At 37.1% G+C, this 26,351-nt stretch overlaps 1 protein-coding gene across 1 annotated transcript; it reads left to right on the top strand.

Annotated features, from left to right (window-relative positions):
* Positions 1-9,775: 9,775 nt before the first annotated feature.
* Positions 9,776-25,616, top strand: C17H8orf89 (chromosome 17 C8orf89 homolog). The gene is given in 6 exon segments (XM_032610350.1): positions 9,776-9,918; positions 11,497-11,650; positions 15,345-15,358; positions 15,361-15,399; positions 25,469-25,570; positions 25,573-25,616. Coding segments are annotated over 6 exon segments (471 nt in total). The 5' UTR covers positions 9,776-9,800.
* The last annotated feature ends 735 nt before the right edge of the window (positions 25,617-26,351 follow it).

Below are 26,351 nucleotides of genomic sequence, written 5' to 3'. Positions count from 1 at the left end.
TGAGCTGTGACAGTTAGCAGCTCATGGCTGACCTTCTTTCATCTCTACTCTCACCACCACCGTCGCCCTCTCACACCCGTTGTATTGAAGCAAATCGCAAACATTTTATCCTTTTATCCATAAATATTTCAGTACGTCTCTCCAAAGATTTCTTTTAAAACGCAAACCACTATTTTCAAAACAAAACCCACTCTTACACCTTAAAACATTAATTGTAGGGCTTCCCTGGTGGCGCAGTGGTTGAGAGTCTGCCTGCCAATGCAGGGGACACGGGTTCAAGCCCTGGTCTGGGAAGATCCCACGTGCCACGGAGCAGCTGGGCCCGTGAGCTACAAATACTGAGCTCTGCGCGTCTGGAGCCTGTGCTCCGCAGCAAGAGAGGCCGCGACAGTGAGAGGCCCGCGCACCGCGATGAAGAGTGGCCCCCGCTTGCCACAACTAGAGAAAGCCCTCGCACAGAAACGAAGACCCAACACAGCCAAAAATAAATAAATGAATAAATAATTAAAAAAAAAAAAAAAAAAAAAAAAAACACTACATACTAAAAAAAAAAAAAAAAAAAAAAAAAAAAACATTAATTGTAATCCCTTAATGTTACCAAAGATCCAGTCAGTGCTCAGATTTCCATGATGGTCTCATAAAGTATCTTTTTTTTTTTTTAACAGTTTATCCAGATGAAGTCCATATATTGCAACTGTTTGCTATGTCTCGTCTCTGTTAATCTATATATTATCCCTCCCATCTCTCTATTTATTTATAACAATTTATTGGTTGAAAGAACAAGATTATTCATCACAAGTCGAAACTCCACAATCTGTTATTGCTGATTGCATCCCTGTGATGCCATTTAATATGTTCCTTTGTGCTCTATATTTTTTTCTAAATTGATAGTTAGATCTAAAATCTTGGTCCGCGTCATGTTTGTTTGTTTTGGCAAGAACTGCCTTTGATAAACATTGCTGTATCTGTCCGGAAATATACACACACACACATACGTGTGTGTGTGGTGTGTGTGTGTGTGTGTGTATATATATATATATATATATATGTCTATATATATATATATAGACAGAGAGAGAGAGGAATTTCAAGGAACTGGCTTATGGGATTATAGGGGCAGACTGGCTGGAAACTCTCAGCCAGGAATTAATATTGCAGTTTTGAGGTAGAATTTCCTTCCTCAGGGAAAGCTCAGTTTTGTTTTAAAGCCTTCAACTGGTTAGACAAGGTCCACCTAGGTTTTTGAGGGTAATCTCCTTTACTTAAAATCAACTGGCTGTAGGTGTTCCCCACATCTACAAAATACCTTCATAGCAACACCTAGATTAGTGTTTAATTCAATAGCTGGGTTCTAGAGCCTAACCAAGTTGGCACATAAAATTAACCATCACAATTGCCAAGATCCGTTAATTAATTAAGGTTTGCAAGACTATAACACTGTAATGCTATCATTTCTTCATTTAGTAGCTGGGATACTCTGTGAAGAGAAACTTCCCTATCATCATTCATGTGGATAAATGCTTGATTCTTCTCTTATATGACCCGGGTTTCAAATCAAGTTGATTCTTTAGTGCCCTCCGAAGATGATGAGTGAGGTGTTGTTGTTTTCTTAAAGTATCATTATAAACATTTAATATATTTGTGGACTTTGGGGTTTTTAACTTATCATATTGATGTTAGATCTGTATCTTTTTGTCCACACGATAATACTTGTTCCCATCAGCACTGATATGAATTTTCATTTATTCAAACAGCCATCTTGAACTCTGAAGGTAGATACTGTATGTTCAGGGTGGTGGAGCCATAAGATAAAAGGAGCCTGGGTCCCTGATACCTTGGCGCCATCCCTGTGGGGGGAGAGGGGGGTCTGTCTAGGCTATTATTTAAGGGAAAATCTTCTTGTTAAGCCACTTGTTTTGGATTTCTGTCATTTGATGCTAAATAATACAGAAGCTATAGAGGGGTGGGATAGGGAGGGTGGGAGGAAGATGCAAGAGGGAGGGGATATGGGGATATATGTATATGTATAGCTGACTCACTTTGTTATACAGCAGAAACTAATACAACATTGTAAAGCAATTATACTCCAATAAAGATGTTAAAAAAAACAAAAAAAAATAAAATAAAATTGTGATGGTTGTACACATCTGTGAATATACTAAAAACCACTGAATTGTACACTTTAAATGGGTGAATTGTATGGTATGTGATTTATATCACAATGAAGCTGTTAAGAAAAAATATAATACAGGAGCTACCATGGATTTCCAATTTTTAAAGGATTCATGTATAGTAAATGCATGTAACACTAAAATATTACTGAACTTAGCCTTCTCATCGATAAAGACCTCTAAGAATCTTTCCTTCACGTTGCTATGAATATCAGTAGCCATTATTGTACTGTAGAATTGTGAAGGTCCCAATTATAGCTATATTATCCTTTCTTTTTTTTTCTTTAGGAATTGGTTTGGTAGGAGTGAATACATTCTTATGTCTGCTTGTTTTTTTTTGTTTTTTTTTTGGCTGTGCCACGTGGCTTGCAGGATCTTAGTTCCCCAACCAGGGATTGAACTCGGGCCCTGCAGTGAAAGTGCTACATCCTAACCACTGCACTGCCAGGGAATTCCCTATGTCTGCTTGTTTAAGTAGCGTTTTTTTTCTTAATTGTCTCCAGCACATATTTTATATTGGCTGTGATGTGTTATGTGTTAAATTGTACCCCTCTGCCCCCGCCCCCCAAATTCATATGTTGAAGCCCTAACCCCAACCTTGGAATGTAACCTTATTTGGAGATAGGGTCTTTACAGAGGTAATCAAATAATATGAAGTCATTAGAGTGGGCCCTAATATAGTATGACCAGTGTCCCTTATAAATAGGGGAAATTTGGACACAGAAATATGTACAGAGGGAAGACAGTTGTGAAGACACAGGGGGAAGGGAAGTCATCTGCAAATGAAGGAGAGAGGCCTGGAACAGATCCTTCACTCACAGCCCTTAGAAGGAAACAACCCTGTCGATGCCTTGATTTTGAACTTCTAGCCCTCCAGAAATATAAGACAATAAATTTCTGGTTTTTTAAGCACCCTGTGGTACTTTGTTATTGTAGCCCTAACAAGTAATATATATTTATTGTTTTCCTTGGTTCTGTTCCTTATTCTGTCTGCTATTGTTTAATGATGACATTTTATTTTTTTTTATAGATCTTTATTGGAGTATAATTACTTCACCATACCGTGTTAGTTTCTGTTGTACAACAAAGCGAATCAGCCATATGCACACATATGTCTCCATATCCCCTCCCTCTTTTTTTTTTTTTTTTTTTGCGGTACGCGGGCCTCTCACCACCGTGGTATCTCCCTCTGCGGAGCACAGGCTCTGGATGCGCAGGCCCAGCAGCTCCGCGGCATGTGGGATCCTCCCGGACCGGGGCATGAACCCGTGTCCCCTGCATCGGCAGGCGGACTCTCAACCACTGCGCCACCAGGGAAGCCCGACATTTTATTTTTTATCTTGGATTTTAAAAAGCCAGATGTTCTTGGTCCTTACTCTTTCATCTCCCCCAGGAAAATGCTTAATCAATTATTTTCAACTTCTGTGTTTTCAGTGTCTCTTTTTTAATTGTCTTCATCCTCAAAATACTATACCCATGCTCAAGAGTCTCTCATGTTAAATATAGCTCTTTAGACATTGTCATTCTCTAATGAAATTGCTCACTGCTTCCTTTTTCTTAAAACTCTCTTTGCCTTTGATTTTTATCGGCACCCCATCTTGGTTCTTCTGTCTCTTTAACCATTCCTTTTCCGTCTCCTTGTGGTCAACCTATTCTTTGCCTGTCCCTCAAATATTGGTGCCCTTGGACTTGCTCTTACTCTTAACTTTTCACTTATACCCTCCACTAGCCCTGGACAGCCTATCTGTTCTCAGAACTTTAACTATGCTGATGACTACTAAATCTGTATCTCTTGGCTAAACCCCACTCCCACCTCTGGACCACATGTACCTTGAGCTCATTTTATCCACAGCTGAATTTCGCTTCTCATTCAAGCTGGTTCCTCATCCCTAACTCTTAACATCGTGAATGGTGCCAGTCATATACAGTTCCAGGTCCTCTAGATGCTACCCACATTAAACTCTATCCAGCTTGTGTCTCAGTCGGCTTTTTCCTTGGTTTGGGCCCTCACTACCATTCACCTAAACAATTGTAATAGTTTCCTAATTGGCCTTCTCATTCCCATCTGTCTTCTAATATTGCCAAAGTTAAAGCAATATTTTAAAATCTTAGGTCTAGTCCTTCACCAGCTCCCACTGTTTATAGCTGTGGCCTCTAAACTAGGATGCATGAACCTCAAGGTATGATCCATTGAAAAAGAAAGTAGAATTCCTGTAACATATATATTTTTAAATTTCAGAAATTTCATCTAGCATAACACCTAGTAAGTACTCAGTAGATGCTTGTTGAATGAATTAGAGCCGGGGCTGGCAACTTTAGTAAAATATGTACAGTAAGTATTTTAGACTCTGTGGGCCATAGAGTCTCATTTGCAACTACTTAACTCTGCTCTTGTAGGCCAAAGGAAGCTATAGAAAATATGTACAAATGGACATTTGTTTCTGTGTTCCAATGCGAAGGTACTTACTAAAACAGGTAGCAGGCTGGATTTGACCTGGGGACAGTTTGCTGACCCCTGAATTAGAGTATGGGAGAGGGGGAACTGTCTAGTGACAAGATTGCAAAGGTAGGTCGGGAAACAGATCCTAGGGGATTCTGTTTGCAAAACGAAAGAGCTGGCAAAATAGAGTTTGGAGTTTTATTCAAATACCTGTGTCAGAGACAGGACAATAAATAATAACAATAAATACATTATTATAAACTATGATAAGTGCTGTGAAGAGAATGACAGGATGCTATTAACATGTAGCCGAAAAGCCCAGAAGGCTGCTTGTCCACTCTATAGTGATACTAACTGAGGCAAGAGCTGGCTGAAAGGTTTTAGCTCTTCTGCTCCCCCTTCTGTTCTCCAGGCGAATAGAGATATGTGAAGAGGTAAGAATCGTCTTTTTTAAAAAGCAGCCTTCTGGGACTTCCCTGGTGATGCAAGTGGTTGAGAGTCTGCCGGCCGATGCAGGCGACATGGGTTCGTGCCCCAGTCCAGGAAGATCCCACGTGCCGTGGAGCGGCTGGCCCTGTGAGCCATGGCCGCAGAGCCTGTGTGTCCGGAGCCTGTGCTCCGCAACGGGAGAGGGCACAGCAGTGAGAGGCCCACGTACCGCAAAAAAAAATAAAAATAAAAATAGCAGCCTTCTGGGCTTTTCACCTACATGTTTATAGCATATTGCCCATATAAGTGTGGGCTCATTTCTGGGCTCTCTCTTCTGGTCCATTGAGCTATATGTCTGTTTTTGTGCCAGTACCGTACTTCTTTGATTACTGTAGCTTTGTAGTATAATCTGAAGTCAGAGAGCGTGGTACCTCCAGCTTTGTTCTTCTTTCTCAAGATTGTTTTGGCTATTTTGGACCTTTTGTGCTTCCATATACATTTTAGAATTATTGGTGGGCCAGGCTGGGGCCACAGGATCCTGGGGCTCGTGCCCACCCACTGGTGCGTGAGTCTGGGTCCTAGGCCTAGTTCTGCCCACTGGTGGGCAGAGCTGGATCCTGGGGTCTCTGGCTGTAGGACCTTGCGTTGTCCCAGGGTTGGTGTGTTGGCCCACTGGTGGGTTGGACCAGGGCCCTGGGGTCCTGGGGCTGTTGCCTGCCCACTGGTGGGTGAGGCTGGTCCCCAGGGCTAATGCTGGTACACTGGTGTATGCAGCCAGGTCCTGGGGCAACTGTGGCTCAGGGGTTCTTAAGGCCAGCCTGCTGATGGGTGAGGTTGCCTCCCTGCCTGGCCCAGTTGCTTGGCCTGAGGCGTCCCAGTAGTGATGTCAAAGGCTGATGGGCAGGGCTGGTTCCCAGTGCTAATGAACTAGAGGAAGGACTCCAAAAGGGCACTTGCCAGCACCACTGTCCTTGTGGTAGAACGAGAGTCCCTGAATGGCTCCCATCAGTTATGTCCCCAGGATGAGCTCCAGGGGACTCCTGCCTCTCTAGAAGGTTCTCCAAGATAAGTAGGTGTGTCTGACCCAGGCTCTTTTCAAATTACTGCTTCTGCCTGGGTCCTGTATGTGTGAGATTTGTGTAGATTTTTAAGAGTGGTGTCTCTATTTCCCACAGCCCTCTGGTTCTCCTGAACTTAAGCCCTACTGGCCTTCAAAGCCAAACATTCTGGGAGCTTATCTTCTGGTGTAGGACCTCCACACTGAGGATCCCAATGTGGGGCTCAGATTCCTCACTCCCTGGGGAGAACCTCTGCAAACTGTAATTATCCTCCTATTTGTGGGTCGCCCACCTGGTGTTATGTGGTCTCAACTGTACCACATCTCTGCCCCTCCTACCTGCCTTGTGGTTCCTTCTTTATATCTTTAGTTGTAGATCTTTTTTTGCTAATCTTCTGGTCTTTCTCATCCATAGTTGCTCTGTAAATAGTTGTGATTTTGGTGTGTCAGTGGGAGGGGTTGAGCTCAGGATCTTCTTACTTCACCATCTTGGCCACACCTTCTTTAATCCCTGTGTTTTCTAAAGGAGTTCTACACTTTCAGGTCCTAGGTTTATGTCTTTAATTCATTTTGAGTTGATTTTTTTTGTATGTGTAAGATAAGGGTTCAACTTCATTCTTTGCATGTGGATATCCAGTTTTTCCAACACCATTTGTTAAAGGGCTATCCTTCCCCTATTGTGTATTCTTGGCACTCTCGTCAAAAATCTGTTTACTGTATATGTATGGATTTATTTCTGGAGTCTATTCTGTTCCATTGACCTATATGTCTGTCTTTATGCCAGTATTATATTGTTTTAATTATTTTAGCTTTGTGACATATTTTGAAATCAAAAAGTTTGATGCCTCCAACTTTCATCTTTTTCAAGATTATTTTGGTTATCTGGGGTCCTTTTGGGATCCATATTAATTTTATTTATTTATTTATTTAAATTGAGGTATAGTTGATTTACAATACTGCATTAGTTTCAGGTGTACAGCAGAGTGACTCAGTTATACATGTAAATGTATATATCTGTATTCTTTTTTTCAATTCATTTCCATTATAGTTTATTACAAGATATTGAACATAGTTCCCTGTGCTATACAGTAAATCCTTGTTGTTTATCTATTTTATATATGGTAGTGGGCATCTGTTAATCCCATACTCCCAACTTATCCCTCCCCCCTTTGGTAACCATATGTTTGTTTTTTATGTCTGTGAGTCTGTTTCTGTTTTGTAAATGAGTTCATCTGTACTTTTTTTTAGATTTCCACATATGTGATATGGTATAATATTTGTCTTTGTCTGACTTACTTCACTTAGTATGATAATCTCTAGGTCCATACATGTTGCTGCAAATGGCATTATTTCATTCTTTTTATGGCTGAGTAATATTCCATTGTATATATATTACCACATTTTCTTTATCCATTCATCTGTCAATGGACATTTAGGTTGCTCCATGTCTTGGCTATTGTATATAGTGCTGCTATGAACATTGCAGTGCCTGTATCTTTTCTAATTAGAGTTTTCTCTGGATATATGCCCAGGAGTGGGATTGCTGGATCACATGGTACCTCTATTTTTAGTTTTTTAAGGAGCCTCCATACTGTTTTCCATAGTGACCGCACCAATTACATTCCCACCAACAGTGTGTAGGAGGGTTCCCTTTTCTCCCATACCCTCTCCAGCATTTATTATTTGTAGACTTGTTTTTACAATGGCCATTCTGCATGGTGTGAGGTGATACCTCATTGTAGTTTTGATTTGCATTTCTCTAATAATTAGGGATGTTGAGCATCTTTTCGTGTGCCTGTTGGCCATCTGTATGTCTTCTTTGGAGAAATGTCTACTTAGGTCTTCTGCCCAGTTTTTAATCAGATTGTTTGTTTTTTTGATGTTGAGCTGTTTGTGTATTTTGGAAATTAAGCCTTTTTTTGCATCATTTGCAAATATTTTCTCCCAATCTGTAGGTTGTCTTTTTGTTTTGTTTATGGTTTCCCTTGCTGTGCAAAAGTTTATAAGTTTGATTAGGTCCCATTTGTTTACTTTTGCTTTTATTTCTATTGCCTTGGGAGACTGATCTAAGAAAACACTCCTACAATTTATATCAGAGAATGTTTTACCAATGTTCTCTTCTAGGAGTTTTATGGTGTCATGTCTTATATTTAAGTCTTTAAGCCATTTTGAGTTTATTTTTGTGTATGGTGGGTGTGAGGGAGTGTTCTAAATTCATTGATTTACATTCCATATGAATGTTTTAATTGTTTTTAGTAAAATTTTTAATTCTTTTACGTTGGCATTTTTCTTTTTTTTTCTTTTTTTTTTTTTTTTTTGCTGTACGCGGGCCTCTCACTGTTGGGGCTTCTCACTGTTGTGGCCTCTCCCGTTGCGGAGTACAGGCTCCAGACGCGCAGGCTCAGCGCCCATGGCTCACGGGCCCAGCCACTCCGCGGCATGTGGGATCTTCCTGGACCGGGGCACGAACCCATGTCCCCTGCATCGGCAGGCGGACTCTCAACCACTGTGCCACCAGGGAAGCCCTACATTGGCATTTTGATAAGGATTGCATTGAATCTCTGTAGATCATTTTGGGTAATGTGGATATTTTGACAATATTAAGTTTTCCAATCCATGAGCATGGGATGTCTTTCCATTTGTATGCGTCTTCTTTAATTTCTTTTATCAATGTTTTATAGTTTTTCAGCATACAAATCTTTTACTCCCTTAGTTAAGCTTATTCCTAAGTAGTTTACTCTTTTCGATGCTATTATAAATCGGATTGTTTTCCTAATATCCTTTTCAGATAGTTTGTTGTTAGTGTATAGAAATGCAAGTGACTTTTGTTTGTTAATTTTGTATCCCTCAGCTTTCCTGAATTCCTTTATTATTCTAACATTTTTTGTGTGGAGTCTAGAGTTTTCGATATATATAAGATTATGCCATTTGAAAACAGTGATAGTTTTACTTTTTTCTTTCCAATCTAGATGCCTTTTCTTTCTAATTGCTCTGGCTAGGACTGCCAATACTATGTTGAATGGAAGTTGTGAGAGTGGGCATCCTTGCCTGGCTCCTGATCTTAGAGGAATGCTTTCAATTTTTACCTTTGATTATGTTAGCTATGGGCTTTTCATATGTAGCCTTTTTTATGTTGAGATAATTTCTCTCAGTTCCTAGTTTGTTGAAAGTTTTTATTATGAAAGTGTGTTGAATTTTACCAAAAGCTTTTTCTGCATCTATTGAGATGAGCATGTGATTTTTTAATCTTTCCTTCTGTAATGTGGTATATCATATTAACTAATTTTTGTATGTTGAACCATCCTTGCATCCCAAAGATAAATCTCACTTGGTCATGGTGCATAATGGTAATATTTTTGAGAGAATCCTAAGCATTACATTGTCATGCACATGATAATTTGCTGTTGAACCTTAGATGTTTTTATATTGCCAAATATCTGTAACCTCAAATTTGAAAGAATTCATTAAAATATAAAATATTTAAAAGAAAAAAGTCTTACAACTTATTTTAGCTATGTTCTTAAAAGCCTCTTGCTTTAAAATCCCAAGAATATGTATTTACATGTTATAAGTAAACTTTTCATTTAAATCTATGTTAGTATTTAATTTGTATGATGGAAAACAATTTGTTTTTCTGTATTTTGTATCCTGAATCTGGTGCAGCATCTTACTTTCATCAGCACTGTTGAAAAAAGAAGAAAAAATGCCAATGCTGCCTCCTGAAATCAAATTTGAACCTTCTAATGTCACCAGAAATTCCCTTGACAGTTGTTTTCTTTTTGAGAGGAAAGCAGTTTTAGAAACACAAAAGATGAGGAAAGGTAACTTCATTTTATTCTTATTTTACTTACAAAAATATAGAAGTAGTACCTTGAATTTACATGTACTTTTTTAATCAGTCAAGAGACATTAAATAATTTTTGTAACATTTAGGTAAGAAGGATAATACCGTAGGCTTATGGAAAAGAAAAATGGAAGCAGATTAGGAATAATTTACTTAAGGTAATTCTATAACTCATGATAAAAAACAAATTCTAAAGAACTACTCTTGATATCAGTGTAGTGCTACCTCTGTTGGATCATACTTCTTTTTGTAAGTCATGTTTGTTTTAAAATACCTCAAGTTGGTATTTATATTTTAAGAAACCCAAATCTTTAACAGCACCTTTTTGTATTAATAATTCTAACGCAAACTTTATTTTTTGAGTGAGCTATGTGGAAAGTATATTATATCTTATAGTTGCTCAATAAAGACTAATTTCAGAACTTTTGACTTGTATACGAGTGTAATAACTTTCCCCCTTAATTTCAAATTATAATTGTATTTCTTGTTTATACTGAATTTTGCCTTTGGCTTTATTAATGGAGATAGAATTCTTGAAAACAGCAAAATTCAAACTCCCCAGCTATTTAATCACTCCTGGTTTTGAGTGTGTTACTGTATTTTTTTGACATTTTTACTAGATTCCTATTAAAAATACACCAGTTTATCTGTCCTCCTACCTCCAAATCTAATTACTGAAAAGAAACTCTACATGATTTTGATCAAGAGAAACTATTTTTTCCAAAAACGAATAATCAAAGGTTGAAAAATAGCATTTTGAGCATTTAATATTACTCTAGTCCCATTAAATACTATTTCTATTGCTATGCTAGATTTACTTAGTAGAGAAAGCTTCGAAAACAATTCTCTATGTTTAAAAATCATCCAAACCTTTAATCACTTAATCTTTTTCCATTTACTGTCTTCATTTTGAAGTTTTTTTTTAAAAAAGAATAATTTGAACAACGTCTTATACCAGTGATACCTGAGGTCAGTAGAAGAAGCCCTCCTGATGCTTCAGATGTTGCTGTTTATAGATTTGTTGTGGGATTTTGCAGAGTGAAAGTTAAAATCAATGCCTGAAATGGAATTCTTTTCTCTCTCACTGCTAGCTCCGATAATCATGTATTTGTACCTCTTGATTTCTACACAAAAGCAGGAAGGTGAAAGGATTTAAAGTAGCAGATATTACAAGATTCTTGAAAGTGCTTTTAATCTATCTTTCAATGTGAATGTATCTAATGTTCTGGGAATTCTGATTAAATTAAATAATGAAGAACAGTGAGGACTATGGGAGATCTGTGAAGCTGCCCTCCTTCCTTCTTCTAATAGTTCTTACCCCCTTAATCAGCTCTTGCTGATTAAGTCCCTATCCTCGGAATTGAAAGGTATTCTCTTGGGAAAGATGCTAGCTCAATTACAGTAGCTTAATTTTATTTTCTTAATGACTGATTTGGTATATTTATTATACCAAATTTATTTGGTATATTTATTATACATTTTAGTAGATAGTAAAAAAATTATATACATTTAGTTAAGAAGTAATACAGATGGTTATTATACTATCTTTAATTAGAATACACCACAGCATTTGGTCTAGAAGAATTCAAAGAATGTGTCAAAATGCCACATTTACCAGGATTGCAAAATTGCCAAAAAAGTGTAAGTTCCACTCCACTAGAGGTTCATAAAAGACTCCTGCATGCTGATACCGAGATGCCTCCTGTCAGGTAGGTCATTTCTTTTCGATTCTCTTTCGTTGAATATTTATTTATAGTAACACTGCTGAATGTAGAGGTTTTTCTGGCTAGTGAATCTAATTCTTTCTTGCCTACTATTTTTTGCATAAAGGATTTAATTTAAAAATATCTCAATTAGCGATTTTATTCAGTTTGACCAGTAGGTACTTTTTTCTGTTTTCAAGTGACATTGCCAGAAGGAATTTAAGGACTTACCTAAAAAAATCGTTATTGCTTTAGCATAGATTGCTCATGAGAATATTGGAATTTTTAGCAATATAAATAAATGAACTCTGCAATATTAACAGGTTTCTGTACCCTGAATAGAGAACCTTGTGTTTCATTTCTAGTTTGACTGAAGTGGTGTGAGGGGAGATCCTGAATGAGATGTCAGCCTAATGAAGACCTTGCATTGCTATCAGATGAAATGAATTTGTCAGCCAGAAAAGTCCCACTGACTTTGAATACTGGCATTTAAACACATTATGATAAAACACCTTTCCTACTATAAATCAGATTGCCTGACATAGCATTAAAAGAAAACTTCTTTCTCCAAAGGGACCTGTAAGTTAGTAAGACAGTCTCATATCCTATTTGGTTTCTGCTTTGATTTATTTATTTATTCATCAAGTATTTATTGAATGCCTAGTACTAATTCATTTTGCCAGCCTAAAAAAAGATGAAGCATTTACAGCAGTCTGAGTTGTAGCTCTCTTTAGGGGAGGATGTATATTTTCATATTATCTCCTGCCATAGTGTGCTTTGAAGTCATCTAGTTATACACAGCACACACATATTGGAATTTCAGAATATATTTCTTGAGTTTTCCACTAGTATTATTGGTCTTGTTAATTACTCTGGAAACAAATTTTGGTAATATAAATAAAGAATTAGAATATACTGAAAATGAAAAGTTGTGGATAGTTTATATCTAAATTATGAAAATAAATAAGAACTTTGTAGAAAATTTGGGGAAAAAATAAAAATAATTATTTGATAATTTATCCATCCTAACATACCCATTTTTATTGTTGGAGGTTCTCTTCTACCCTCCTTCATTTTGGATTTTTATTGGAGTTGTGATTTTAGTGTACTTACAATTTTTTATTCTGCCCTTTTTTACTTAATATTACACGCATGCATTTTTTTCATGTTATGACATAATCTTCAAACAGTCTTTACTGGCCACATTATATTTCATTGTTAGAGCCATAGTTTATTTAATTTTATTTAATTTCCCTATTGTTGGACTTTCAAGTTGCTTTGACATTTTTTTGATTTTGCAGATAACACCATAATGAACAATAACATACATAAAGTTTTTCCCATCATTTTTTTTTTTTTTTTTTTTTTGGCGGTACGCGGGCCTCTCATTGTTGTGGTCTCTCCTGTTGCGGAGCACAGGCTCTGGACGCGCAGGCCCAGCGGCCATGGCTCACAGGCCCAGCCGCTCCGCGGCATGTGGGATCTTCCCGGACCGGGGCACGAACTCGTGTCCCCTGAATCGGCAGGCGGACTCTCAACCACTGCGCCACCAGGGAATCCCCCCCCCATCATTTTTAATATCATTCGAGGACAGATTGTCAAGCTATAAATATAAAAAGCAAAATTACTCTTTCTGAAGTGAGGTTATGGTGAAATAAGGCAGAATCAGAGATGGTAGAAGAGAGATTGTGAGTTGCTAGTGGAGTAGATGGTAGCAGTTAAAGAGGAGGGATGGCAGGGATGTAGAAAGAAGAGACACCATTGGAAACATGAATATGAAACCTACTTAAGGGCAGTGAGTTTCCACTGTTACCAAGACACCTGTATCCCTGACACTCAGCTCACTCTTGACCTCTGGGCAAACGTATGTAGGGCTGCCTATGGCCATGGACTTGTCTCAGTACAGACCAGTCTTTCAATGCATATGATCATCTTAAAGAAACTGGAAACCCAGAAAGCACCAACAATTAACCCATTGGGCCTCTAGATTTTAAGTCTTCAATTTGCTTCCTTTTTCATCCGATTTCAGTTCATTATTTTTTCGTTTGCAATTTGGCTGTTTGTGAAATGATCCCTTAATATTTTATGTTGACTTGAGCGTGAATTTACTTAATTTAATGAAGAATAATGTGACTATATTATATTCGTGTTATGACAAGTGTTCTTCAGACACAAAGTGGAAGAGTGGTGGCTAAGTGTCACACTGCTTATGAGCTGCTTGGCGAACGTAAATGTTGGTTCTTTTCCCTTGTCTTTATTTATTTAGCCATTCTACTGAGAACATGTTGGGTTGCCTACAAGTATTTTATTCTCTGCATATTGAACAACGCCTTGTGAAAGAACAGTCTTGGCAAAGCAGGGAAGTACTAATTTTTGTCTATCTTGTATATAACCCCATATCCTTTTTAAAAAAAATCTCCATATGTGGATATGTAATTTAAAAACTTTGATAAAAGTTTAATGTGTTTTAAAATTTCTTAAATGATAAAATTTTTCAGTGAATCTCAAGGCATACTTTGGTAATATAACTGAAAATAGTCTTAGAGGTGAAGTGCATTTAAAAATTACAGCTATCCTGCGGTATGACAAACTGCCTCTAGCTGGCAGGCTAGCAGACCTGAAACGATGATTTGTGAGTTTAATTACCTTAAATTAATATTATGAAACTGAAGCAATATGACCTCTCAACTCACCAGTGTTATGTTTAAAAGTTCCATGCAGCCAATACACAAAGATATTTGTTCTGATATTGGACACTGTTTTAAAAAAATGGATGTTCTATGTTTTTCGAAGGACATAAAGCCCTTCACGCTAAGGAGATGAATCATAGAATTTCAGTTATCAGTCAGTAGGTGGAAGAGAGTCTGAGGAGTGTCCGTAGGGACCACTAAAACCTTATCACATAACAATCATTAAGGCTGGTCTTGAGTTCCAAACCTCAGTGTGAATACTAGGTCGGCTCATCTTGACTGTACCCATATTTGACAACTAGGAAGTGTGATGTTGCCATGGTAATAAGTTGCTAGGATACCTCCAAGCAGCTGTGTAAGCTGACTTCATTAAACTGTATCACATGGATTGAGAACTAATATGTTTTGATTGAATAGAGAACAAAAAAAAAGTTATAGCTGACTTCTAAAGTTTAATGAAGTTACAAGAAATTTGGAATTCTTATGGGTTATCTCGCCCACAGCAGATTCAATCATGACATATTTCCTCTAATAACCTACTCATTATCTAGATCTATTCCAATAGGAACAAAAGTTAATTATGACAAAACTCAGATTGTGGTAATCAATAGGTAAAAAGGGTACAAATAACTGATAATTGGTATCTGGCATATCTAGATACCCTGTTCATCTAATCTTGAGTCCCTTCCTCTAGCATTTCCTGAATCATGATTAGTGATAAGATAAAGGTGGGAAAAGTCAGACCTAACACTCATCCACTGGTAAAATTTATTAACAAAAATCGAGATACTGAGTTGGTTCATATCTGTTTCTGATTGGATTATTTGTGATAGATGGAGTTTCCTTGATAGAAGGGGTTTCCTTTCTTTAACGTTTATTTAATTTTCATATGATGTCCTTCAACAAGTGAATTTCACTGAAAGCAAGCTTCTTATCTCTTACTGTATTAAAAAAAATTAATGTACCCTGGATTTATGTAAGAGTGAATTTATGATAATATATAATTTTAGGTTAAAGAAGACTAAGCCACATGTACTGTGGCACCACTTCAGGAGAAATCAAAAGGTAGGCTGGATCATCTTTTTCTCCTACCACATGTCTTATTAACTATTCCATACTTATCTTTTTTAAACTTCCTTTCTTTCCATTGACTTAATTGTCTTTGTTTTGTTAATGTTTCTTTTAAGCTTTGTTTATAAACTTAGTGGATGTTGTGTTCAATATATACATACCATTATTATCTCATGTTGGAGGATGGAGGGAACAAAAAGTGCCTACCGAACTGAGAAGGCATCTTGAGACCAAAAACCGAGGCAAGCAGCTCCATATAATCAATGGATCAGCTTATTATATGGTAACTTACTCACAGGATGGGATTAAGCGGACAACCATCTGGAAACATGTGTAGTCACACTCCACACTGCCGAGGGGCCATTGGGACAACTTTATAGTTAACCTAGGGCATGGGGAGTGTGTGCTTGAAAACAGGAAGTGTATTCCTAAGTCAAGATTTATGAATGGGTAACTACTCTCATGGACGCCAGGAATATGTCAGGGAGGTCTTCAGCATTGTTTGGAGGCTAACAGGGCATAGAGGTCACCTGGTCCTAATGATTATTAAGCAATATCTATTAACTACAAAGCCCTTAACAACAGAGAAGTGATTGCACAGTACAGTCCCGGGTAAGGTCCGTGGGAAGACAGGAGAAACTGTGTGGACCCAAGATGGCATCAGTTATGCTAACAGGCATACCTCTCAGGACCCTGGGATAGGCCCTCATCATCTCTCATGTGGACCGTTGCATAACCTGCAAAATGGTCTTGCTTTAGAGTTTCTGACCTTGGAAGTCCTTTAACACTACAACAGAAGCCTAAAACTTGGCCTCTAATCACATCACTCCCTTCTTCAAAAACAACTTGTTGGGTTTCCCTGGTGGCGCAGTGGTTGAGGGTCCGCCTGCCGATGCAGGGGATACGGGTTCTTGCCCCGGTCCGGGAAGATCCCACATGCCACAGAGCGGCTGGGCCCGTGAGCCATGGCCGCTGAGCCTGTGCGTCTGGAGCCTGTGCTCCGTGACGGGAGAGGCCACGACAGTGAGAGGCCCGCGTACCGCAAAAAACAAAAAATAAAACAAAAAAAAAGCAACTTGTTACCTACAGACTAAAGTATGAACTCCTTAGCTTGGCCTTGAACTCTTTACTCTCTTCCCCTAACTTTCCTTTCTAGCCTTATCTTCTAATTAATTTTTTCATGAATCTGTGTACCTATAACATCCAACTACAAAAACCTATCTATATGCCAACAGTTTAGGTTACATAAAACTACTCCATGGTGCCTAAGACAGCACCAAGGAGCATTTCCACCTATTTGGAGTATGAGTTTGTCCTTTGAAGCTTTAAAATCAGACATTCTCACTTCCACCTTTCTGATACATTTAATCAGAATTTTGTTTTTCAAAAACAGACACTGTTGAGTCAGTTAGTTACACTTTTAATGATGCCTACAAGATTTTGGAGAATTTCCTGGCAGCTCTGGTATCTACACTTACTGCCTCACTCCTTGCTTCACGTGTTACAGATTCATGGGGCAACATATTAAAGGAACCATTTATGGCATATGACACAGTGCATATGTCTAGCATTTATGTTCTCCAATAAATTCTTAGCCATTTCCTGAAGTGATTTTACCCAAAGTCAGTGGTGAAGATTCTTGAGCTGTACAGTCAAACATTTTTCATTTTGTCATTATATTTTCTTGCCTTCTGTTGATTATTATCTAAATAGGATTTTTCAACAGTGACAGTATTAAAATTTTGGACTGGATAATTCTGCTGTGGGGGTCTGTCCTGTGCATTGTAGGATGTTTAACAGCATCCATGACCTTTACTCACTAGATGCCACTAGCACCTCCCAAGGTGTGGTAACCAAAAATGTCTCCAGATGTTGCCCAATGTCTTTGGGGTGGCAAAATCACCCTCAACTGAGAACCACTGTTTTAAGCATTACATCTTCAGCATTATATGTTACCTGTTACTTGTCCTTCAGACTATCAAGTGTTTCATCCTTCACCTGTGCACAACAGTTATTTCCTTACCAGCATAACATGTTTTAAACCTTACTTATTTTTAATTTTTGTCATAATCATAGTTGTCTTCTTATAGTGCATTCATCACTTCCATGATTTTGCACTTATGGAGTAATGGAGTTAATAGAGCACCTCCAAACAAACAACAAAAATGAAAATTACTAAGCAAGACTTATATTGAGATTGTCAGTGGCAGTCAGATTGATTTGTTAGCAGCTTTGTAAGTTTAGCCTGTGGAAGTTCATAAACTTCTTGGATATTTCCCTTATCTGAATTTCCATCAGCTATAAACAACTTCTGTAATCAACAGGTAACATGAAATAAAAATATTAATGTTAATTAGAACAAAAGACATTTGTTTTGCATCTTGGCCCAAATGAATATTTGCCTGCCTATTTTCCAGTAGGCCAACTTTATGGTTCTTCTGGGCTGGGTACTATGTCTTATTCACCTTTGTATCTCTGTAGTGCCTGTACCAATCCTACAACATATGGAGTCTTCAGTAAATATCAATACTTGTTGCTTTTCCTTCAGAGTCATATAAGAAGGCAGTTCATTCATTCATTCACCAAACATGAATTTAGCATCTACTCTGTGCCATTCATTGTTCTAGTTCTTAGGCTTAGAGTACGTCTCTCAACAAAACAAAGATCCCTGCCCTTGTGGAGCTTACATTCTAGTGAGAGAATACAGCCAACAAACATTAAATATAATAAACAAATCCATCACACAGTATATTAAAATACATAGTATTTTTTTAACTTATTTTTAAATTTTTTATTTTATTTTATTTTTATTATTTCTGGCTGTGTTGGGTCTTTGTTCCTGTGCGCAGGCTTTCTCCACTTGCGATGAGTGGGGAGCTACTCTTCGTTGCAGTGCACGGGCTTCTCATTGCAGTGGCTTCTCTTGTTGAGGAGCACGGGCTCTAGGTGCATGGGCTTCAGTAGTTGCAGCATGCAGGCTCAGTAGTTGTGGCTCACGGGCTCTAGAGCGCAGGCTCAGTAATTGTGGCACATGGGCTTAGTTGCTCCACGGCATGTGGGATCTTCCCGGACCAGGGACCGAACCCATGTCCCCTGCATTGGCAGGCGGATCCTTAAACACTGTGCCACCAGGGAAGCCCAATACATAGTATTTTAAAAGGTGGAAGTGCAGTAGAAACAACAACAAAAAATAGAACAGGGTAAGGTAGATCAGGAGATCTGGGGAGAGAAGGATGATTTACAATTTTAAATAGGGTGGTTGGCAGTAATATTTGGGCAAAGATTTGAAAGAGGTGGAGAGAGTTAAACTCTGGGAAAATGTTATTCTCTTGGGGCCAGCAAAGGTCCCAAGGTGGGATGGGTACCTGACCTGTTGGAAAAAAACATCAGGAGTCAAGTATGGCTAATCTCAGAGGGTGGAAGATGAGGTAAGAGAGGTAATGGAGTATCTGACCTTGTGGGGCCCTGAAAGGGACTTTATATTTAACTTTGATTGAAATGAGGAGCCATTACATGATTTTAACAGAAGAATGATTTTAATGTGATCTGACTTAAATTTTGAAAGGATCATGTGGTCACACCTTTCCAAAAAAATGGCTCAGAGAACTTCCATCTCTGATTATGATGGAATAACTTATATCAGACCAACTTTACTACCAAGAATTCGCATAAGAGCTAATCATAAAAAATAATTTAGGGCTTTCCTGGTGGTGCAGCGGTTGAGAGTCCGCCTGCCGATGCAGGGGATGCGGGTTCGTGCCCTGGTCCGGGAGGATCCCACATGCCGCGGAGCGGCTGGGCCCGTGAGCCATGGCCGCTGAGCTGTGCGGTCCGGAGCCTGTGCTCCGCAGCGGGAGAGGCCACAACAGAGAGAGACCCGCGTACTGCAAAAAATAAATAAATAATAAAAATAATAATTTAAATATATTTATGATATATAAAATAACTATAAAAGTAATATATTACATATATATTAATATACAGTAAAAACATTTTTTAAAAATATAAAGTAATAAAAGTATTTAAAAAAACAATGTTTTAAGTTGTCAAAGAGCAATCATTTCCAACTCAGAAGGCTGAGATTCTGAAGGAATAACTGCAGAGAACTGAGCCCGAATATCTGTGAGCAAATTCCCCAACAGGTGTTTGCCTGTTTCTAAGTGACATGTATGCTGGGTAATATTTTAGGACATGAAGCAGAAAATAGCTTCTTGGAGGCTAAAGGGACTGAGCAGAGATTTCAGTAACTTAGCATTTGCCGGGGAGACAGAGGTGGGAGTTGAAGGGAGTTTAAGGCTTGCCAAGATGGAAAGCCCTTGGCAAAGACAAGCTTTCAGTTGAAACTGTTGAAGAGCTACACGCTGTAATAACGGCATACAATAGACTAGCTTTTAAAAAAGCCTAAAAACCCCATTTTTTGACATTTGGCATGCTATTTATTTCATCTTTAGCTCATCCTTTACACTTTCTATTTATTGTGTTAAAACCCAGTTTTGACTGGATTAAAGTGATATGCCTACCAGAAGAAAATTAAATTTTCTTTGGAAAACTGTAAGATAAACCAGAGCCTTACAGGTTTGTGTACACAGTCTCAAGCATTCAGTCAAAACTTACCAGACATTAAAAGAAATATACCTTGACTTCCCTGGTGGCGCGGTGGTTAAAAATCCATCTGCCAATGTGGGAGACACGGGTTTGAGCCCTGGTCTGGGAAGATCCCACATGCTGCAAAACCACTAAGCCCGTGTACCACAAATATTGAGCCTTGCATGCCACAATTACTGAAGCCTTGCGCACCTAGAGCCTGTGCTCCACAATAGGAGAAGCCACTGAAATGAGAAGGCTACACACCGCAACGAAGAGCAGCCACCACTCGCCACAACTAGAGAAGAGCCCACATGCAGCAATGCAGACCCAATGCAGCCATAAATAAGTAAATAAATAAATAAATTTTAAAAAGTACAACTTATCAGGCATAAAAGAATGACAAAAACCAAGAGAAGAAATAGACAATATCAGCAGACCTACAAAAGATCAAATAGACATTATTTGACAGGGATTTAAAAAACTATATTTAATATATTCAAGATAATAGAGAAAATGATGAAAAATTATATCAGAGAATTAGAATCTATAAAAAATAAATAGAAATTATTGAGCTGAAAAATACAAAAATAGATTAGATTTAACAGATGATAGGGCATGGGCAACAAAAGCAAAATAAACAAGTCGGGTATATCAAACCTACAGGCTTTTGCACAGCAAAAGGAAACAATTAACAAAAATGAAAAGGCAGCATATGGAATGGGAGAAAATATTTGCAAACCATGTATTTTATAAGGAGTTAATATCCAAAATATATAAGGAACTCCTACAACTCAATAGCAAAAAAACCAAATAACCCAATTTAAAAGTGGGCAGAAGGACCTAAGTAGACATTTTTCCAAAGAAGACATACAAATGGTAGTAGATACAGGAAAAGATGCATAACATCACTTGTCATCAGGGAAATGCAAATTAAAATGTAGAAAATAAAAGGAACAAATAATAAAGAGCAGAAATCAATGAAGTAGAAAACAAATATTCAGTAGAGAAAATCAACAGAGCCAAAAGTTAGTTTTTTGAAATGTGAATAAAATTGATAAATGTGTAGCAAGTCTGATGAGAGAGAGACAGAGAGAAAGAGACAGAGAGAGAGAGAAATTACCAATATTATATAAGAAAAGAGAAAACACAACTTAGAATTGACACAGAATTGACACTGGTGAATTCTTCCAACATTAAAAAAAAAACAAAAAACTATGTTACGTAAATTATTCCAGAAAATAGGAAAAGAGGGAAACACTTAAAGACCCATTTTATGAGATCTCTAACCTTGATTCTAAAACCTACCTTTGACATTATAAGAAAGTAAAATTATAGACCAATTTTTCCTATAAAAATAGAAGTAAAAATTCTAAACAAGACACTACCAATTCAAATTCAGCGATATATAAGAAGGATAATGCAACACAATCATATCAGATTTACCTAAGACATGCGAGATTGATTTAACGTTAGAAAAAGCAATCGGTGTCATTCATCTTATTAATAGAATAAAGGAGAAATCTCATATGTTCACGTTAATAATTGCAAAAGATATTTTAATGAAAATTCTATATTCATGATTAAAAATATTTTTAGCAAACTGAGAAGGGAACTTTCCTAATTTGATACAGATTATCTTTTTTTAAACTCCTACAGTAACAGTATACTCTTAAACAATTAATGGGTCAAAGAAGAAATCACAAGGGCATTTAGAAAATATCTGGGGACAAATGAAAACAGAAATATAACATACCTATAGATTACAGCAAAAGCAGTGCTAAGAGGGAAAATTTATGGTAAACACATAAAAAAAGGAAAAAGATTTTGAATGAACAACATAAACTTATACCTCAAGGAACTAGAAAGAAGAATAAACTAAGCCCAAACTTACAAGAAGGAAGGAAATAATAAGATTAGAGAAGAGATAAATGAAATAGAGAACAGAAAACAAATCAACAGAAAGAAGATTTAGTTTTAGAAAAGATCAGCAAAGTTGACAAATCCTTGGTTAGACTAAGAAAAAAAGCAGAGAAGACTCAGATAGCTAAAATTGGGAATGAAAGAGGAGACATTATAACTGATCACAGAAATAAAAAGGATTATAAGAGGCTACTGTGAACAATTATATGTCAACAAATTGGGTAACCTAGAAAAAAATGGATAAATGTATAGAAATATACAACCTACCAAGATTAAATCATGAACAAATAAAAACTGAACAGACCTATAACTAATGAGGAGATTGAAGCAGTTATCAAAAAACATCCCAACAAAAACAAAAAAGCCCAGAAAATCTAGGGTAAGAGGATTATAATTTAAAGATGACCACAAACTTGCACATTTGCTCATATCTTATTGGTTCATACTTATTAACAAAGCTCTACTTAGCTCTGAAGCAAGCTGAGAAATGTAATCTCTACCTGGATGATCTTGCGCTCAGTAAAATCCTGTTTTGGAAGAAGGAGTAAAAAGTTTCGAAAAGATCATTAGTAGTCTGCCATAATTTTTTTTTTTTTGCGGTACGCAGGCCTCTCACTGTTGTGGCCTCTCCCTTTGCGGAGCGCAGGCTCCGGACGCGCAGGCTCAGCGGCCATGGCTCACGGGCCCAGTCGCTCCGCGGCATGTGGGATCCTCCCAGACCGGGGCACGAACCCGCGTCCCCTGCATCGGCAGGCGGACTCTCAACCACTGCGCCACCAGGGAAGCCCCATAATTCTTTTATAATTAAAATTTCTAACATTCTATTGCAGATATTTGGAAATATAGTTAATTTTTGCAATTTGATCCACATTGCTAAAGTCCCTTATTATTTCTTGATATATATTATACATTTTATACTGTGTATACATACATATTATATATGATATATATAAATTTTTGAGTTCTCTACATAGATTATCATAATCATATGTGAATAATGTCAGTGTTATTCTTTCTTTCCAAATCCTATGCCTTATTTTTCTGATTTTTCTAAGCTGGCTAGAACCACCAATACAATAGTGAAGAGAAATGAAAAGTCGGCATCTTTGACTTGTTTCTGATTTAAAGGAAATGCTTTTAATGTCTTCTCATAAAGAATGATGTTTGATGTATGTTTTGGGTAGATATCCTTTATCAAGGTAAAGAAGTTCCCTTTGACTTTAATTTGCTGAGAGTTTTTGTTTTTTGTTTTTTTTGTTTTTTTTAATATAAATGAAAGTTTAATTTTATCAAACATTTTTCTGAATGTGATTTTCTGTTTAATTTTTTAAAATAAATTTCTCATATTTTTAAAAATATTTATTTGGCTGTGCAGGGTCTTAGTTGCAGCATGCGGGATCTTTTTAGTTGTGGCATGCGAACTCTTAGCTGCAGCATGTGGGCTGTAGTTCCCTGACCAGGGATCGAATCCAGTCCCCCTGCATTGGGAGCGCGGAGTCTTAGCCACTGGACCACCAGGAAAGTCCCCTGTTTAATTTTCTAATGTGGACAATAACTTTTGTAGATTTTGTAATGTTAAGCCACTCTTACATTCCTTGGATACCCCCATTGAAGGCATGATGTATTATCTTTTTTTGTGTACTGCCGTATTTAATATGCTCATATTTTATTGGGTTTTAAAATCTATGTTTATGAGTGAGCTTACCACTAATTTTCCTTTCTGTCCTCTCCTTATCTGGATTCAGTGTCAAGACTGTAATGGCCTCATGGAATGAACTGGGGAGTATTCTGCTTTTCCTATTCTCTGAAGGATATGACCTAAAATTGGAATGATCTCTCCCTTGAAAGTCTGATAGAGTTCATTTGTAAAATCATTTGGATCATTTGTTTTCTTTGGAGGAATCTTTTAATGTTAATTCAGTTATTTTAATTTTAGGACTCTTAAGGCATTCTAATTCTCCTTCCATCAATTTTGGTAAGTTATATCTTCTAGAATATTTTACATTTTGTCTAAGTTTTCAAATTTATTGGCATAAAGTTTAGTCTTTGCTCTACCTATACTTCTCCTCATATTATTTATTTGGACCTTTTGTCTTTTTTTAAATTTAATCTAACTGGAAGTTTTCCTTTATTAACAGTCTTTTCAGTGAAGAACTCTTATCTTTTTAAAAAATCTTTCTAATTGTAAGTTTGTTTTCTACTTCATTGATTTTCTCCTCTTTCCTGTATTGTCTTCCATGTTCTTTGGGTTATTCTTTTCCTAACGTATATCTTATACCTAGCTTACTAATTTTCAGTCTTCTTTTCTAACACAGGAATTTTAGGGTATAAACCCCTCTATGTTCAACTTTTGTTGCATCACACAAGTTTTGTAATATTTTCTTATCATTTAGTTACAAGTATTTTAATGTTTATTACAATTTCTTTTTTGATGGATGAATAATTTAAAATGTGTGTATACATTTCTAAATATTTGAGAATTTTAAGACTTATTATTAACAACTTCCAACTTAATTGTATTGGTCTGTATGATACCAATTCTTTAAAGTTTTTTGAGGTTTGCTTAATGCTCAGAATCTAGTTATTTTGTAGCCAGAAAGTCTAAGTGTCAAGTCCATCTTACTGCTAGAGAACTGGAATCCTGATTGATTCTTCCCTTCTACTCTCTGTCTGAAATTCCCACCCTCATTACACACCCAAATAAAACAAAACAAACAAAATACCAACCACATTGGAGATTGAGGTCAATTTTATTTTGGCACTTGAAACTGAAGTTAAACAATAGTATTTTAAAGCAATATGGATCAGTGTATTATTTTCAAAGCCTTGTACGCTTCTAAATAAAAGTATTTATACATATTACATATTTAGGGCAATATTTGTGATTACATGGGAACTCCGAATTGATGCATCTGGGTTTAAATCCTGCCTCTAACAATGTCTAAACTCTTTTTAAATCTCTGATCCAAGATAGTACTAGTTACCTATTTCATAGTACTGTTGTGTGGATGTATAGATGAAAAATACTTGAATAGAGAGATCATTCAATACTTGTTATCTGTTATTATTGTTATTACTATCCTTCAAAACAGAAGCTTGATTAACGCTGTTTCAGTTAGTGAGTGACTTCTTTTACTTTGTAATTTTACTCTTTCGCCTCGTTTATGAGAAATCGTTTTGTTTGGAGACAGTAACTTGATAAGCATGTAAGGTAATGAAACGAGTCATTTATGGAGATCATGCCTTTTATTTGGAATAAATTCCACAGCCATCCCATGTTTTAAGAAGCACATGACAGACTCAGAGTTAGTTTTTTATCATTAAATGATAAACATTAAGCATTTTTTAGTTAATATTTTTTGAGAGGACTTGCCATCCCAGTCACTTTAGAAAGTTAAGTAGCTTTCATTTCTACTTCAGAGAATGTGTTATATGAAGAGCTAGTGGTGTTTAATGGTGATTTGAGGACAGATATTTGGTGTATGCTCTTTTAGAGAATATCATTCATGTGTGCTTAATTTAACTGTAATAACAGTTTTAGGTTTTTTCTTTACAGGTTCTGGCTTCAGCGATCCTCTCACTGGAGCGCCATCTCAGTACTTACAGAGACTTTCTAAAATGGCCATTTTGGAGTATGATACCATTTGTCAAGAAACAACCAGAAATTTAAAAAGAGCAAGAAACAAGAGCTTTGAGACCGCTGATTATCCTTTCGTGTGATGCTTTCTTCACTGACTTCTAAGGTTTGTCTTTTCCTTTCTTTTCCTTTTTTCGATATATGATATGATGTGCAATGATTTACATACAATGGAAATGTAAATAGGAAACAAATATTTCTGTTACATACGGCATATGTTGTATTTTGTTAATCTTACAGACATTTAAGTTATTATTTATACAGTTTATGTATGGGGACATAAGCCTAAGAAAAATCATATTCTATGAATTTTATGCACATTGGTTATATCTTTTGATTCAATTTGATAAATGTTTTTTGAGTATCTGTACAATGACGTTTGCTAGGAGCTGCAGAAGATTCAAGAGTGAGTCCTCACTGTTAGGGTTAGAAGGCTCCCCATGAGAAACCCCCTCTTTTCCCTGCTCGAGCTTGAAAGCAGTTGTGAGATAAGTATTCAGCAGATGAAAATGAAAATATTAGTTTTGTTTGCTGATAAAACCTGGAAGGGAAATCCTGGCTTAGATGTGTGGCAACAGTGGGTTTCCTAACACTGAACTTCAGAATTGGCAAATGTACACACTCAGATATTGCTCACCTCAGACTCACCTGCTGAACTGGGCCTTTACTACCAAGCAGAACAAGGCATCTCTACTGCGTAGACAGGTGGATCCCTGAGGGGAAAGTGGGTGGGAAGAGAGACTCGCTCAGCCTCTAGGGGAGGAGGAAGAAGGTCTAGGTCAAGAGGAAAAACCCCTCCTCA

This window comes from Phocoena sinus, chromosome 17 (genome assembly GCF_008692025.1).
Source record: "Phocoena sinus isolate mPhoSin1 chromosome 17, mPhoSin1.pri, whole genome shotgun sequence".
In the NCBI taxonomy this organism is placed as follows: domain Eukaryota; kingdom Metazoa; phylum Chordata; class Mammalia; order Artiodactyla; family Phocoenidae; genus Phocoena; species Phocoena sinus.
The sequence above is the reverse complement of the archived record's forward strand: the minus strand, read 5'-3'. Positions and strand labels throughout refer to the sequence as shown.